Below are 13,722 nucleotides of genomic sequence, written 5' to 3'. Positions count from 1 at the left end.
ATTATGTACATGTTGATACTTTGACCACCAGCATCAAGACAAAGATTCAGGTTTTGGTGCTCATTTTGCTGGGTTTGAGTGACTGTTCCTCTGGGCGGGAGGTCAAAAGTCAGGTACTGAGCATGAGGTCTCCTTGTCCAGATCCCCACTCCCCAAAATCCACCTCACCGCTGGAATGAGGAGGACTGTCCAGAGAGATGCTTCGCCGCTCCCCGAACACCTTCTCCTGCAGTTCAATGATGTCGTTGCGGATGTCGGCCATCACGAGCAGAAGGAAGTCGAAGGAGCCGGGTGGTCCCTGGAGACAGAAGAGAGAGTGAGGAGGACATTAAGATGGCCTGAAGGTCCTTACAAGAGAATACAATACAAAAAAAACAGAAAACACACATTATGCACCAAACTGATGTAAAAAGTTAGGCTGGCCTGTGAATGCTACACTGATAATGACAAATTGTAGATCAAGATGAGGTAGGAGCTCAACGATGAACTTTAATCCCAGGTAGAAGATGAGGAATTTACATTTGCAAATTAGTTAAGAATGATGTAGTTATTTTCTCATTGATTTAAAATATGAATATATGTATTGTGTGTGATCCATAAAATGAACTTACAGGTGGACCTCTGGGACCTGTTGCTCCTCTGTCACCCTGTCGACGAGAAACAGCCCAAATTAACCCAGTTTTAATGCAGTAAACTGTATGCAGATTGTTACCAAAGAGCTCATTTTAAGACAGTGTAGCATCATTAATTTACTCATGCATACCCAAACATGTAAGCAAACACACATGATGAAAGTAAAGATATGTTATAACAACCTTTAATCCATCTCTTCCTTGTGCCCCGGTTGGTCCCTGTATGAATGATGAAGACACAGGAATGATTTGTTTTCTGGAAACTTTTCAACACGTGTACTTCATGTTACAAACTTACAGCAGGCTTCCTTTTAATTGGAGTAACACACACACACACACACACACACACACAAACGCACACGCACGCACGCACACACACACGCACACATATTTTGACATGTCACAGCTGGAAAAACACAGGTGTAACTGCAACACTTATGATGGTTGTAGCTCATTTGGGTGTGTCAGTCTATGGTTTACCAGAAAACAATGCAGGAAATTTAAAGTACCTTATTTATTTCATGGAAAGGTTGGGTGGTAGTAAGACTGCAGTATGAGTAATGTGATAGATCGCTATATGTCTGTGTACATGAAATAGTTTATTGATCAACAAATAGCTCAAGAAGCAAGTTAGTGCTTTGACACAATTTAAAGTAAGTTTACCAGGAAAAATATGATTTTAATGTCTTTTAGAAACAAATCTCATAAATCCATTATTTACTTACAACTAAGATAGTGACTTCAGATTTCAGAGCAGTTTATTTAGGTGGGACTCCAGTGGGAGCTAAACCCTGTGATAACCCCTAAAGTATGGAGCCAGTTTTTTTTTCTTACCACCGGCCCCCTGCGGCCTCTCTTGATATGCTTCAGGTCAGGTTCTGGACCAATGGGACCCATGTCTCCCCGAGGACCCTGAGGGCCAGGAGGACCCCTGCCCCCCGGGTCCCCTCTCTTTCCCGGCTCTCCTGGGTGTCCTGATGAAGCCAAATAGAGGATGTGATAAAGAGAACTTTTAAAATCGGAGAGCGGTGATAGCATCAAAGTACCACAAGGTAACAACAATTAATTATGTCTACACTTGAGCTTCGCGGTGACTTAAACTCACTCCTGTTTTTCACCTATGCTGTATGTTTGCTTGCGTATACTGTAATTTATACACCTTCTGTGTAAGGCTTTTTAGTTTATTTTATTCTTTTCCAGTAAACTTCTTAAAAAGTGCCTGATCATATAACTCTCCCTTCACAAACAGTTTTTCATTACCTGGGACCCCAGGAGCCCCTGGAGGGCCGGGTAGACCCTGAAGACAAGGGCTATCAGGACTTTTTCCTGTGCGTCCCAGAGAAGGTTTATCACTTCTGTTGGCCAAGTCAGGTACCTGCAAACACAGAGAGAGAAAACAAAGCAGAATGAATAGAGAGGCTGTGTGGTTACCGATATTCTGACACTTTGGCTGTCTCTTGTTGAACTATTAGTCATTTGACCCCAATTAATCTAGATATTTACTTTCAAATATAAAGTGTTACTCACCTTTGCATCCATCATCATTTACATAAAATGGTCTGGTAACTAAAAAGACTGCAGTAAAGACCACTCAGTCCAAAGTAAAGATGTTACCTGGTTAGGTGACTGTGTGTTTCCCAGTCTTAGTTTTAGCTGCAGCAGACTGTTTTTCATATTCATAAAATCCTGACAGGTGAATGAGCAGGTTCCAGCACTCATCGAGGTGTCTGACTTCCCTGATGAACTCACTGCAAAACAAATCATACATTTACAAAGTGCAGTTTGTGAAGCTGCACACTCACTTACTGTATGTTGTTTGACAGAACAACATGCATTTCTGTCAATTATTTTTTAAATTCAGAGTATGTTAAAGGTGCAATATGTACAGTATTTAGCTTAAAACTTTCAAAATTTAAGTGAAATTTTCTACAAATTGTGAGAAATTATGGTGCTGACGTCATGTCAAAATTGTCAACATCATCTTCTGAGGTTACCAAGCTAACCAGCTATCTCCGGTCAGTCCTGTCTCGTAATACCACTCTTTACCACAAGATGAGCTAGTGAGTCACTGTAGTGTCAAGTATGCTCTCTGTCGTAAATACATCAATATACGCTGTTTGTCTTTACAGGAGAAGTCTCTGCGTGCCTATCATTCAGGGTGTGCATGAGAGCACGCTGCGGGTGGTCCAGTTCCAGCTGATAACACTGAATGGAGGGCAGATTGCCTGGATGCTGCGGTAACTCACTATCACCCCCTAATATACAAAGTGGAGTTACAAAATAGAATGTGCTTTTTTCCAAATTGCACCTTTAACACGACTACAAGAGCAGACATTTTAATAACGGCTGGTGACACTGGAAATCTAATCCTAACCCTTAGCCAATATTAGTGCCACACTAATATTTTCTATACCTCATTCAACCAACACATAGATTCCTGGTCGATGGGCAATGAAAAGGGGCATCTTTATAATGGAAAATTGTCATTAGTACATTTAAAAACTAATCTTGTAACATTATTGATCTTTGGTTTGTCATAACATAATCTGTACTGTACTGATCCTTCCTATAGCTGAGAGCAGTGCCTGATCTCAAACCGGTACAAGCCCAAAAGAATCCGTTTAGTGGACACTGTTGTCCTTCCTAACCAATAAATCCTATCACACTTTGTGACCGGTGGAACGCAGACACTTACGGTTGTGTACAGGGATGCAGGTGCGCTGGTCCGGTGACAGTATGTAACCACTGTGGCAGCGACACACAAAGCTGCCCACTGTGTTCACACACTCGTGGTCACACACACTGCTGCCTGAGCTCTCACACTCATCAATATCTGTATATATGTGTGTGTGTGTGTGTGTGTGGGAGGGGGGGGGGGGGGGGGGGGAGGGGTGATGGGGAGGGAGGACAAAGAGAGAAATAATGTTATGGTACAATCAATGAAATCAAAATCTGCATTTGGAGGGTACTCTAAAATAGCTTCTGTTCATGCAGTGATACAAAGTGAAATGAAAGACAAAGAGAAAGATATGTGTCATGTTGACATCAACCAATCAGTGAAACTTAGTTATATTTGTCCAAATATTTGAATTCTCACTCCTTAGCCAGAGGGCTAAAATAGGTTTTATATTTCTTTTACAATTTAAGAGTTGTTGGTTCATCAGTGTTGCTCCAATAACCTTACTGAGCCCCAACATTAGTTTAGATCTTCTGCTGTATTCCTTTATGGCAGCAAGGAAACCTGTTTTTTCTCCACAAAACAGGAAGAGGGAGCTGTTTCACCTTTTTAGAAACATGAAATATCCTTTCCAACATGGTATGGTTCAAAGAAGCCAAAAAGAAGTTATGGTGGCTATTGGTGGGTGGGCCATAGTGTCCTCAAGTTCAGTTAGATCGAGTCTGACTTGCTCCTCCCCTGCTTGTCTACTTCTGGCTCCAAAGAGACCAACACGGTGACGGCCGAAATGCCTCATTCTTTAAAATTTCACAAACCAATGAGTGACGTCATAGTTGGTTGATGCTTTCACTCCACAGAGCTCATGAGACAAAGTTCAAAACTGACTTTGAGCTTTGATTTGGTTTAATGACTCGACAATCCAGACACTTGTGGTAACTGAAGATGATTATAACACTGACTGTATCATTACGAAGAGTAGGTGGTGCTGATTGGGGAAGTGGATGTAAGTGAGATCGATGTGGTAGAAAGGAGACCAGCCAAGGAGAGAGAGACAGAAAAAGTCAGACTGTGGTGGGTTTATGTAGAGACAGTGACTGGGCATGAAGACAAACAGAGAAACACACACATGGAGCTGCTGGCAGGGGAGGAAGTGACACAGGGAGTAAACCTAAAAGAGGCAGAGAGATATGAGACATGACAACAAGAAGGGAGTGAACTGACCCAGGCAGTAAGGAGATTTATGATTGCGGTGTCTTTCTCGGTCGAAGCGATAGCCGGGGTAACATGTGCAGACAACTCGTCCAAAGTTATCAGTACACTGCTGCTCGCAGGGCGACGCGTCGCACACATCCACACCTACAGAGATAGAGAGAGAGAAGGCAGACAGTGTAGGGACCGAGCATATTAAATTGCTTTATTACTACCTCAATCTGTTCATAAAGTCCCACATCAGCAACTGGAAACTGATCATCACATGTTCTACTGTTGTCAATGTGATCAATAGTTTTTCTCATGGAAGACATTTTTGACACATCACAGTAGGACAAGCACAGGTGTTAATAATGAGGGAGTGATGTCTGAATTCCACTTTCCTGCTTTGATTCCTGGGTAAACATCACTAACGTTATTTGAAACACCTGTGCTTTTCCTACTGAGACAACTTTTCCTTGTGGATTAAACATAGTTCACTGCAGTAAATTGAGATTTCTTACACATTTGAATCATTGTCATTTTGTGTCATTACTTGCGGGTCTGCAGGACAGCAGTTTTTGCATCTATGAAAGCTGATGTAATGCACTGTGAGATTGATAGCAGAAAGTAGCGTTAGTAGTAAATGTCTGAACTTTGCTCCAGTGAATGCCACATTGTTGTTGTTTTTTTTTAACTTTAATTAATAGATGATATAAAAGAAAAAACATTTGTTTTGGTTGTATGTTATAGGTCCACATTAATCATCATGCATGTCTCGTATCCTATCTCAGAGCTTTTGTGCCTTAATAAAATCCCCTGGCCTGTGTGGGACAGTCATGATCATGAAGTCTAAGTGGACCATTGTCGTACAAATAATTGTGAAAAACAATTTATTGTCTTTTTCAGTTTATTTTATGGCTATATTATAGCATCAACCAGATCATGGTTTATAAATACTCAGGCACTGAAGAAGAAAAGACAATTATTGGCTATTGTCTTAAGCTTTTCAACTGATATGACATGATATTAATGTTCATACATCCTCAGAAAAATTTAATTTATGTTATATTGTGTTTTGTACAGATAATTGGAGATGAGTCTAACGTTTATGCAAAATGACAACTCAAATAATTATGATGAGCTGATTAACTGTGACAGGCCTAGACTTGGCCTGTAAGCGCAGCACTCTAAATTAAATTTGAACCAAAAGCACCCACTGAGGCTTTTAAACATATTTAGGCTTCATCACTGCTGCTGTGTGGCTCAACAGTGTTCAAATTGTACCCTGCTGGGAGAAATGTGTTACAGATGTACCTGGTGATAGATACAGGAGGAGCTGCTGTAACAGCAGTAGCTTTCAGTTATAGACTGCTTGCACATCCATATGTCAATTATTTAAAACAAAAACTTGTTGTGAGGTGTAAATGCATCAGCTGGCTTTTTTTCGGTCCTCAAACTTCACAGGTTGTTACAATCAGCAGAAAGAAACAGTGCACTCTAGTGGTTAATGTGAATCACTGTTACTCTATGGAGGCATACTTTACTAGTGCATTAGTGTTAAGTATATTTCAAGTATTTAGGTAAAAGACTATTACTAGATTTTTTTTTTTTTTTATGTGGAAAATGCCTGTGCCAAAAATATTTGACACTTTCTGTTTTGGCTGATATCAATGCAGTGTACCACAATGCACAAGTTATCTGAAATGATCCATTAAACATACTTTTTCCAAATTGACAAAAGTCTACTGTAATAACAGCATCATCAGGATGAAACCGGAGCTCCATTTTGACAAAGTGTTCTCCATGTTGTGTTTTGTGCTGCTTGTTCTAATCTACAAACTGCTGTAGAGGAAAGATTGGAGCATGTGACTCAGGGGTGAGAGTTTATGAACAGAAGACAGAGTGTATGGTTTACCTACTTTCAGGTATGCACTGGCCCATGACGAACCTGAATCCCTCACAGCATTTCCTCCTGAAAAAAAAGAGAGAATAATCAAATGTTTGTATCTCTACCACCATGTTCACATCAGCACTACAGCGGATTATTATTAAAGGAATAGTTTGACATTCTGGAAAATGCTTTTTTGCTTTCCTGCTAAGAAGATTGATTCTACCCTCATGACTGTTTGATGAACATAAAACTACACCCTGATGTTGGTTGAATTAGCTTAGTATAAAGTCTGGAAATGAGAAAACAAGCATATCTTAAAGGTAAAAATAAGTACTTTTGCAGAATAATATGATGTCCCAGTTACCAATTAGACATTTGGGTGAAACTTTGTCATAATTAGTGTTTGAATTATTGAGTAACAGTAAGGCCACAAATGTTTTCTGAGGTCGGTGACATTTAACCTTTTGACCAACATATTCTAATCAGTTCTTCTTTGAGTCCAAGTGAATGTTGTGCTAAATTTGAAATAAACTCCCTCAAGTAGTTTTTGAGATATCTTGTTTACAAGAATGGGACGGTCAGACGGATGGACAGACAACTCTAGACACGACTGTCACCAGAAACTTTGCCTTGTGCAGGATCACAAGGAGTGTATCCCAGGTGACTTTAGCCATGCCAATAGTGTAAAAACATAAAACCAAAGAATAAAAGTGTATTATCCAGGTGTAAAAACCTGCCTGTGTCCACAAGAACTGTTGAGAACCACAGTAGTGAAACGGTAGAAAATGTTCACATCCAACTGCACTGACAAATGCACTAGTGTGAAGTGTGGCTGTGGATGAAAGTGTGGACAGCAGTGACATGTCTGGCAGTCGGCTGTCAACAGACCATTCAGAGGGACGAGTGCAGCTGGACATACAGCAGTAAAGCAACAGCAGAAGGGGGCACAGACCACACTAAGTGATATGTCCAGTTTACATTTGAGTTACTATTAACCTTCATCATAACAGGATCAGAACAGAGAGAGAGGATCCTGTACAACCATAGGCCTGAAATTAGCATAACTAACTGTTATATCACTGCACAAACTGAAAATAAATGTCATGCCCGTGTAACACCTGTTAACAAACAGCATTGGATATTTAAATGAACACGTACAAAAACCAAACAAATGCAGACAACTGCTGTATACTGAAGCACTTCTGACACATCTTGCATAACAGTTGGAGTTCAATCAACTTGTTTTTGTGGTCATTCTTTTGCCATTTTTCCATCACAGCAAGATTATGTACATTTTAGTCACTGAAAACACACTCTGCACAGTTGCAAACTTTTCAGCAGTATCTCACTCCGGCTGCCTGAGGGCTTCATGTCTGTTGTGAGCAGCTGCAGTTATTACTAACTCTGATTTGGCATATTTCTATTTTTGTCTCCTGGACAGTACTTGAAGCTTGACCAAAAGAAACAACTAAAAACTATTACTTAAACTCTTAAAACCGACTTGACTCCTTAACAGTCTGTGCTTTTGTGATGTAAGCTCCCTCACAGTTTGCTGAGCGCATCATTGTGCAACGATTTCTCCCAAGATTGATTTATGGTGTTTGGAAATGACACTCATCCAGCCATCCCACAACAACCCACCACATGTTACAGACATTACAGTTGGAAAAACAGAGAGGAAATGGCTCAGAAAGTGGAGCAACGCAACCACGCAACAAATATCACACATGCACATGCATGAAAGGAAAACAGGAAGAATGCACCTAAAAAGTGCATACTGTTACCGGAGGGGTTTTAGCATGCTGTCTCGTTCACGGCCCCCCTCAAGACAACAAGTTGCTTTTATTCTCTTCCAACCTCCATGCAGTGTAACCCTAAATCACTCGGAGATCTCCCCTTCCTTCTCTTGAATGAAAAATAACCTATAAAACAGCGAGGCTGGCCTAAACTGATGAGATCCAGATGAGAGCAGCTTTAATCTGCAGCCTGTAGCTGGGAGTGATGAGAGGGATCGATAGGGCCAGGTGTGGAGCTGAGGTGGAGACAGGAGAGTGAATGCTGATATTAAGAATGCCACTCATTCAGTCGGTCAGGCCATCCATCAATCAGTCAGTCAGTCAGTCAGTCAGTGATCTGAGCTGGGTTAATGTGTTGCAGATGCCCGCTAGACCAGGGGAACTTCTTGAATCTTTACTTTTGTGAGAGCCACTAAAACGTTTATTTGGGAAATTGATCAAGTTCTGATGTGACTTTGAAGTCTGTCTATATCTTTATTGAAGAAGATAATCACCAAGCTTTTATAACAGGTTATTCCTCGGACACCATCAATTCAGGACCACATAACCTCGGTATTTGTCTTAACCACTCTATGTAAGACTGACAGGTTTGTGAGGGTAGAGGAAAAAATATGGTGCTCTATCAAAGAAAGAAAGTGGGCCAGTGAGATCACCCAATAGCAGCATTGTTAAAGTGCATATAAATCAGAGCATTATGCTCTGATCAGGACACTTCTGGTTTGAATCCCAGCTGCCCCAAACTTTACTGACATGACTTATCTTAGGAAAATATTAGCCTCTCTGCGCCGATTCAGTTTTCTTCGCTGTGAATACAGTCTGCTAATGTGGCTCCTATTAGCGTTTGCACAGACACTCTGAAGGGCGGACCAACCAGCGACCAGTGTCGGTGGTTAAGCGCGTTTGTCCCGCAACTCTTTCACTGCGATTCAACAGCTGGTGACAATGATGAGTGCAGCATTAACATTATTTTACTTTCGGTAACCGAAAAAAAATGCCTCGTCATGCTGATGACATTAATTAAAACTAATTTTAAAATTACCCTGTGCTCAGGAAAAAACGCTTTGGTGGAGATGGAAGGTAGCTGGAGCAGTGGCAGTGTCGGCCGGTTTTAGCTGACGCTGATAAAACCAGTAAAAATAAAAAAATAAATGTTTACAAATAGTTAATAGATATACTTTAAATCAAATTATCTTACATTTCTTTGCTCTGAATTCTTTGAATTTTGAGCTCAATATACCGGTTTATAAGTGGTTAATTTAAACCATAATTGATGAACTGTCAGATAATCTATTACACAGTTTTATAAAGTGTCAGCAGGCTACTTCACAAAGGCTTGTACATGGAACATCTTCATAAACCCCCTCTACCCTCACCTGTCAAATAACAAACAGATGGTGGAGGTGAGAAAGTGAGAAGGATTTTAAACTACTTTATCACACCCTCTTTTTCATAAATATCACATGTGCACTGAACAGCAGAACCAGGACGGTGGCAGTGAAAACTAACTGAACTCACTACACATCTTCACACACCGACAGGCAGCGTGTTGCTCTCAGCAGCTCTCCCCTGTGTGACTCTGATGGGCAGGACTGTGGGAGGCCGGGGATGTCTGGACCAGAAGTTGAGGGTGGAGGGTGAGGTGACCCGTGTGTTTTTGTTTTGGATTGTGAAAGTATTTTTGGTCCAACAGGCAACAGGCTCGGTCGACGTGACACAACCTCTAAAACACACACCATTACACTGGAGTCTGACTGGAGCTCTGTGTGTGTGTGTGTGTGTGTGTGTGTGTGTGTGTGTGTGTGTGTGTGTGTGTGTGTGTGTGTGTGTGTGTGAATATACAGGATTATGTGCTGGGAATCCAAGTGTGTTTCTTTTATTAGTTGTAGAAGTTAGTCTTATTGTGTGTTGGCTTGAAACATTTTATATTGGCACAAAAAAGTATCATTTATTTTAACAAAATCTCAGTAATCTGCCTCCCAACGTCTAACTGTGTGTGTTCACGTCTGTGAGAAAACATATGTTTATGTGTGTGAGGGCTGGGATACCATCCAGTAATTGGGTACAGCCTTTTAATGTCAGTCAGGGTTTATTAGTGGAGCGATCCATGACGCTACCAAGCTCCTTCTCCTCCTCTTCCCTTTTTCACTCGTTCTCTCGGTGCACTATACTATACTCGCCCTACATCGAGTCTGTGATTTGAAACATGGCCATTTATATTCAGGTCACTCTATCAGCCTCTTGTTTCACTGTGCTCTCTGTAGTTTCTCTACTTGTTGACATAATCTCTGTCTCCCTCTCTCTCTTCTCCTCAGAATGACATGCTGTTGGCCTCATTTTGCCCTCTGTACGTGAAACCCGATGAGGTGTCTGCCTTTTCCATCTTTATTTCATTCAGGGGAATATTTTTCTGTCCTCTCAAGACTTGCTGAGGCTAGGAATGCTGAAAGTCTTCAACAGCCACTTTTACAGTGCCGAGTCAAACAGGACCGTCTGCCTGCTGGAACGGACTTGAAATGTTGCTTCCAACAGGATCACCAAGGACTTTGTCCCACAAATGCTATTAATGAGGTGTTACTGAAAGACAGCACTCGCTTTCTAAAGGATGTCACCTGATGATAGAGTGTTACCATGTCCCATTTAATTTAAAGTTTGAGTCCAGGGTAGGTTACTTACTGTGAGTGGCATAGCGATAACAGTAACTAAATGTGTGAAAAGTTAGCTTTTAGCAACTGAATATGTCAAATTGTACAGACTTTTCTTGGATGAATCGTTATGACTTCAGTGGTCTAAAAAGTCCTGTACCCCTACCACGAGGCTAAAAATGGCAGTTTTGAGTAAAATGTGTCAACTATTTGGTGGATTGCAATCAAGGTACAAACATTTGTGACCCCCATAGAACATTGTCCTTCATGACCAAACACCGAGCAAAACCTTTGCTATTCCCATCAGCTAATTAACAAATGCTCCCATCCTAATATGCTAAACTAAATTGGTAAACGACATCATGCCATTAGGAGCCAAATGTACGAAAGAGAAACAAGGACTTTGGCAGCAAAAGTAGATTTCTTACAAACAGTAGGAAAAAAGTAAGTCCAGGCAATAAGAAAAAACACAAGGGAAAGTCAAAAGTCCAGAGAAAACAGAACCAGTCCATAACACAAGGAACAGAAACAGGCACAAGCTTAATGAGAATTCTGACTTCGGTGTTGACTTTGTTCTGACTTTAAAATCTGGCAGAAGAATCAGTGGCTCATAAGGAGTATTGCTACATTCAGTTGGAGTCATGTTTAACGTGTTTCTGAGAAAAGTCCATGTGTTGTCGGAACTTTGAAACTTTCTGTGTGCCCTGAGTTCAAGAGTTGTGACATGCATGCTGACGTTTACTGAAATGGAGGACGCTAAAGAAGTTTGATTTATGTTGGATGTTCAGGTAAAATATTGCAATTTTAGTCATATGGAGTTTTTATTTGTAATTTAGTAATGTGTCGAATGAAAATGTGGATGTTCCAGCAGCCTCATCTTCTCCCTCATTCTGTGACCCCCACTGCCAGTTTGCAAAATGATTAAACTCTGTGGCCTCTGCACTCCGTCCACGTTGTCCGTCCATGTTACCATTGCTTAATGCGGTGTTCTCACTGCTTAACCACTTGATTGACAAGCATACAGCGAGCATGACTTCCCATGTTGTAACCACAAGCTCCATTTGTCCATTTGAACACAACATGTAAATACAGGGAGTGGATGATTGCAGAGTAACTACAGCTGGGGCAGATTGGAAACAGACAATAGGTGAGGTAGGCGTGGCAGGGAGGAGACCGAGCAGGACAAACTGACTGAGGACCCTCTGGTGGGTGGACACAGGAAAAAAAACACAAGACAGACATCACACACAAATACAGACAGAGATGCACAGAGAGACTCAGGGTAGGTAGACAGAGTGACACCAAGGAACAGACCAAACTAAAGGTGAAGCAGAAAGACCAAAACCGTGCGAACAGCTGTATGTTAGCATTATCACCATGAGCAGTAAGACGTGGCCGCCCACCGCTCGTCTCAGTAACATTGTGGAAGTTTGACTTTATCTGAATCAGTATTTGCAGGGATTTGATTCGATCTGATGCAGCACACAGCAGCACTGGACTTTGTTGTAACATTAAACTAAGTGTGTTTGAGTTTTTGGCTGCTCTACTGGACCAATATTGTAGTTAGATTAATTGTCTGATATAACTGTATACAGAAATATCAAAATGTGCAAGATCAGTACACAGGAAAGTATAAAATAATTTTCAGTATTACCTAAAACCATTAGTACCTTTACTAACACCACCTTTATATTCAATGTTTTGAATAAATCATCCTGATTCGTTTACACGTGCTAATCTTGGACACATTTAGAGATTCCTGTCCACATTTATAAACTTGCACACTGTTTTTTTCCCTTTACTTCAGTGAATGCAGGAGATTTAGAGAAAAACGTTCTTGGCCTTTGGACCGCTCCAACTCTGAGGCAGGCAGCAGCTTTCCTGCATTTCCACATGAGAGTTACTGAGACATCAACAAAATGGCTATAACAACACCAGATACAGAAGCAGTGCCCAGGGAAACAACATAGATCCAGCAGGACGGTAACCTTAGTAGTTCAAAATACTACTTAATAGCCAAAACGTATGATTACTTACACACACAGGGATTGAGACAGTTTTACAACTCTGCACTTTAGAATATTGTTCCCATGCGGATCCACCTCAACAACAGTGTATATAATACAGTGAAAGCAGTCCTAAACATAACATCAACTAAACCACATAACAACCAATGTGCAGAGGGTTTTTGATCAAAATTGGTCAAGCATCGTTCAATTCTTTGCCATTATTCTAATTATTAAACTGGCCTACAGTATTGACTTTTCTGGCCCATATTAAAATTTATAGAGGATATCTCATTATTACCAATTATTTGCATATGTTTCACAGCTGATTAGTTCTGTATTCAGAAAACACACGGATGATAGAAAGGTCTGTGCAGGATTTGGACAGCTTTTCTTGGCTTTCGCTGACACACTGTCAGTGTGTGTATCATTAACTGTGACAGCTGGCTGCTTTTTTTTTTTTAAAGTTTGTGTGCCCGCAGAGTAAAAGATTACAACAAACCAAAAATGGAAATGGATTGGACATCAAGTAGCTCATACTAATCTGTTAAAATGCCTTGATTGGCTGTGTATATACACAGAAAGATCCCTGATACGTCTCAGCGGCTGACTGAGAATGTCACTATTGATTGGCACATTAGTGTGTTCCTATTTTACTTCAGTCCTGTCCACCTTCCTCCTTTAGCCTGGTGCAAACCAGACCCAATTTCACTGAATGAATATAGATCTGGTCACCCTCCATTGGAAATACTTTGCAGTTGTTCCATCCGACTGGGCGTAGACCTCAGGTTAATTTTAACCAATCAGCATGCGCCAAAACCCGCCAACACTGCCATTGCTACAAGTACATACCGTGTCCACCAATGCGTTTTTTCCAGAACTCAACA

The 13,722-nt window shown here is 40.9% G+C and overlaps 1 protein-coding gene across 1 annotated transcript in view; it reads right to left on the bottom strand.

Moving 5' to 3' along the window:
* LOC138213027 (collagen and calcium-binding EGF domain-containing protein 1-like) overlaps nucleotides 1–13,722 on the bottom strand; it is a 34,781-nt gene that overhangs the window by 993 nt on the left and 20,066 nt on the right. The window contains exons 3-11 of the mRNA XM_069173833.1: nucleotides 6,420–6,472; nucleotides 4,531–4,665; nucleotides 3,328–3,465; nucleotides 2,247–2,380; nucleotides 1,893–2,007; nucleotides 1,467–1,606; nucleotides 816–851; nucleotides 612–647; nucleotides 1–298 (exon numbers count right to left, since the gene is read on the bottom strand). The exon at nucleotides 1–298 is cut by the window's left edge and continues 993 nt beyond it. Coding sequence (XP_069029934.1) covers nucleotides 110–298; nucleotides 612–647; nucleotides 816–851; nucleotides 1,467–1,606; nucleotides 1,893–2,007; nucleotides 2,247–2,380; nucleotides 3,328–3,465; nucleotides 4,531–4,665; nucleotides 6,420–6,472 — 976 coding nt within the window. The 3' untranslated portion in view covers nucleotides 1–109. The remainder of the gene's footprint in view (nucleotides 299–611; nucleotides 648–815; nucleotides 852–1,466; nucleotides 1,607–1,892; nucleotides 2,008–2,246; nucleotides 2,381–3,327; nucleotides 3,466–4,530; nucleotides 4,666–6,419; nucleotides 6,473–13,722) is intronic.

The sequence above is a fragment of the Embiotoca jacksoni genome, unplaced genomic scaffold (genome assembly GCF_022577435.1).
Source record: "Embiotoca jacksoni isolate LCO1_2020_lvr unplaced genomic scaffold, fEmbJac1.0.p SCAF_6, whole genome shotgun sequence".
Lineage (NCBI taxonomy): Eukaryota > Metazoa > Chordata > Actinopteri > Embiotocidae > Embiotoca > Embiotoca jacksoni.
Note: the sequence above shows the minus strand (reverse complement) of the source record. Positions and strands in the feature narration are given on the sequence as shown.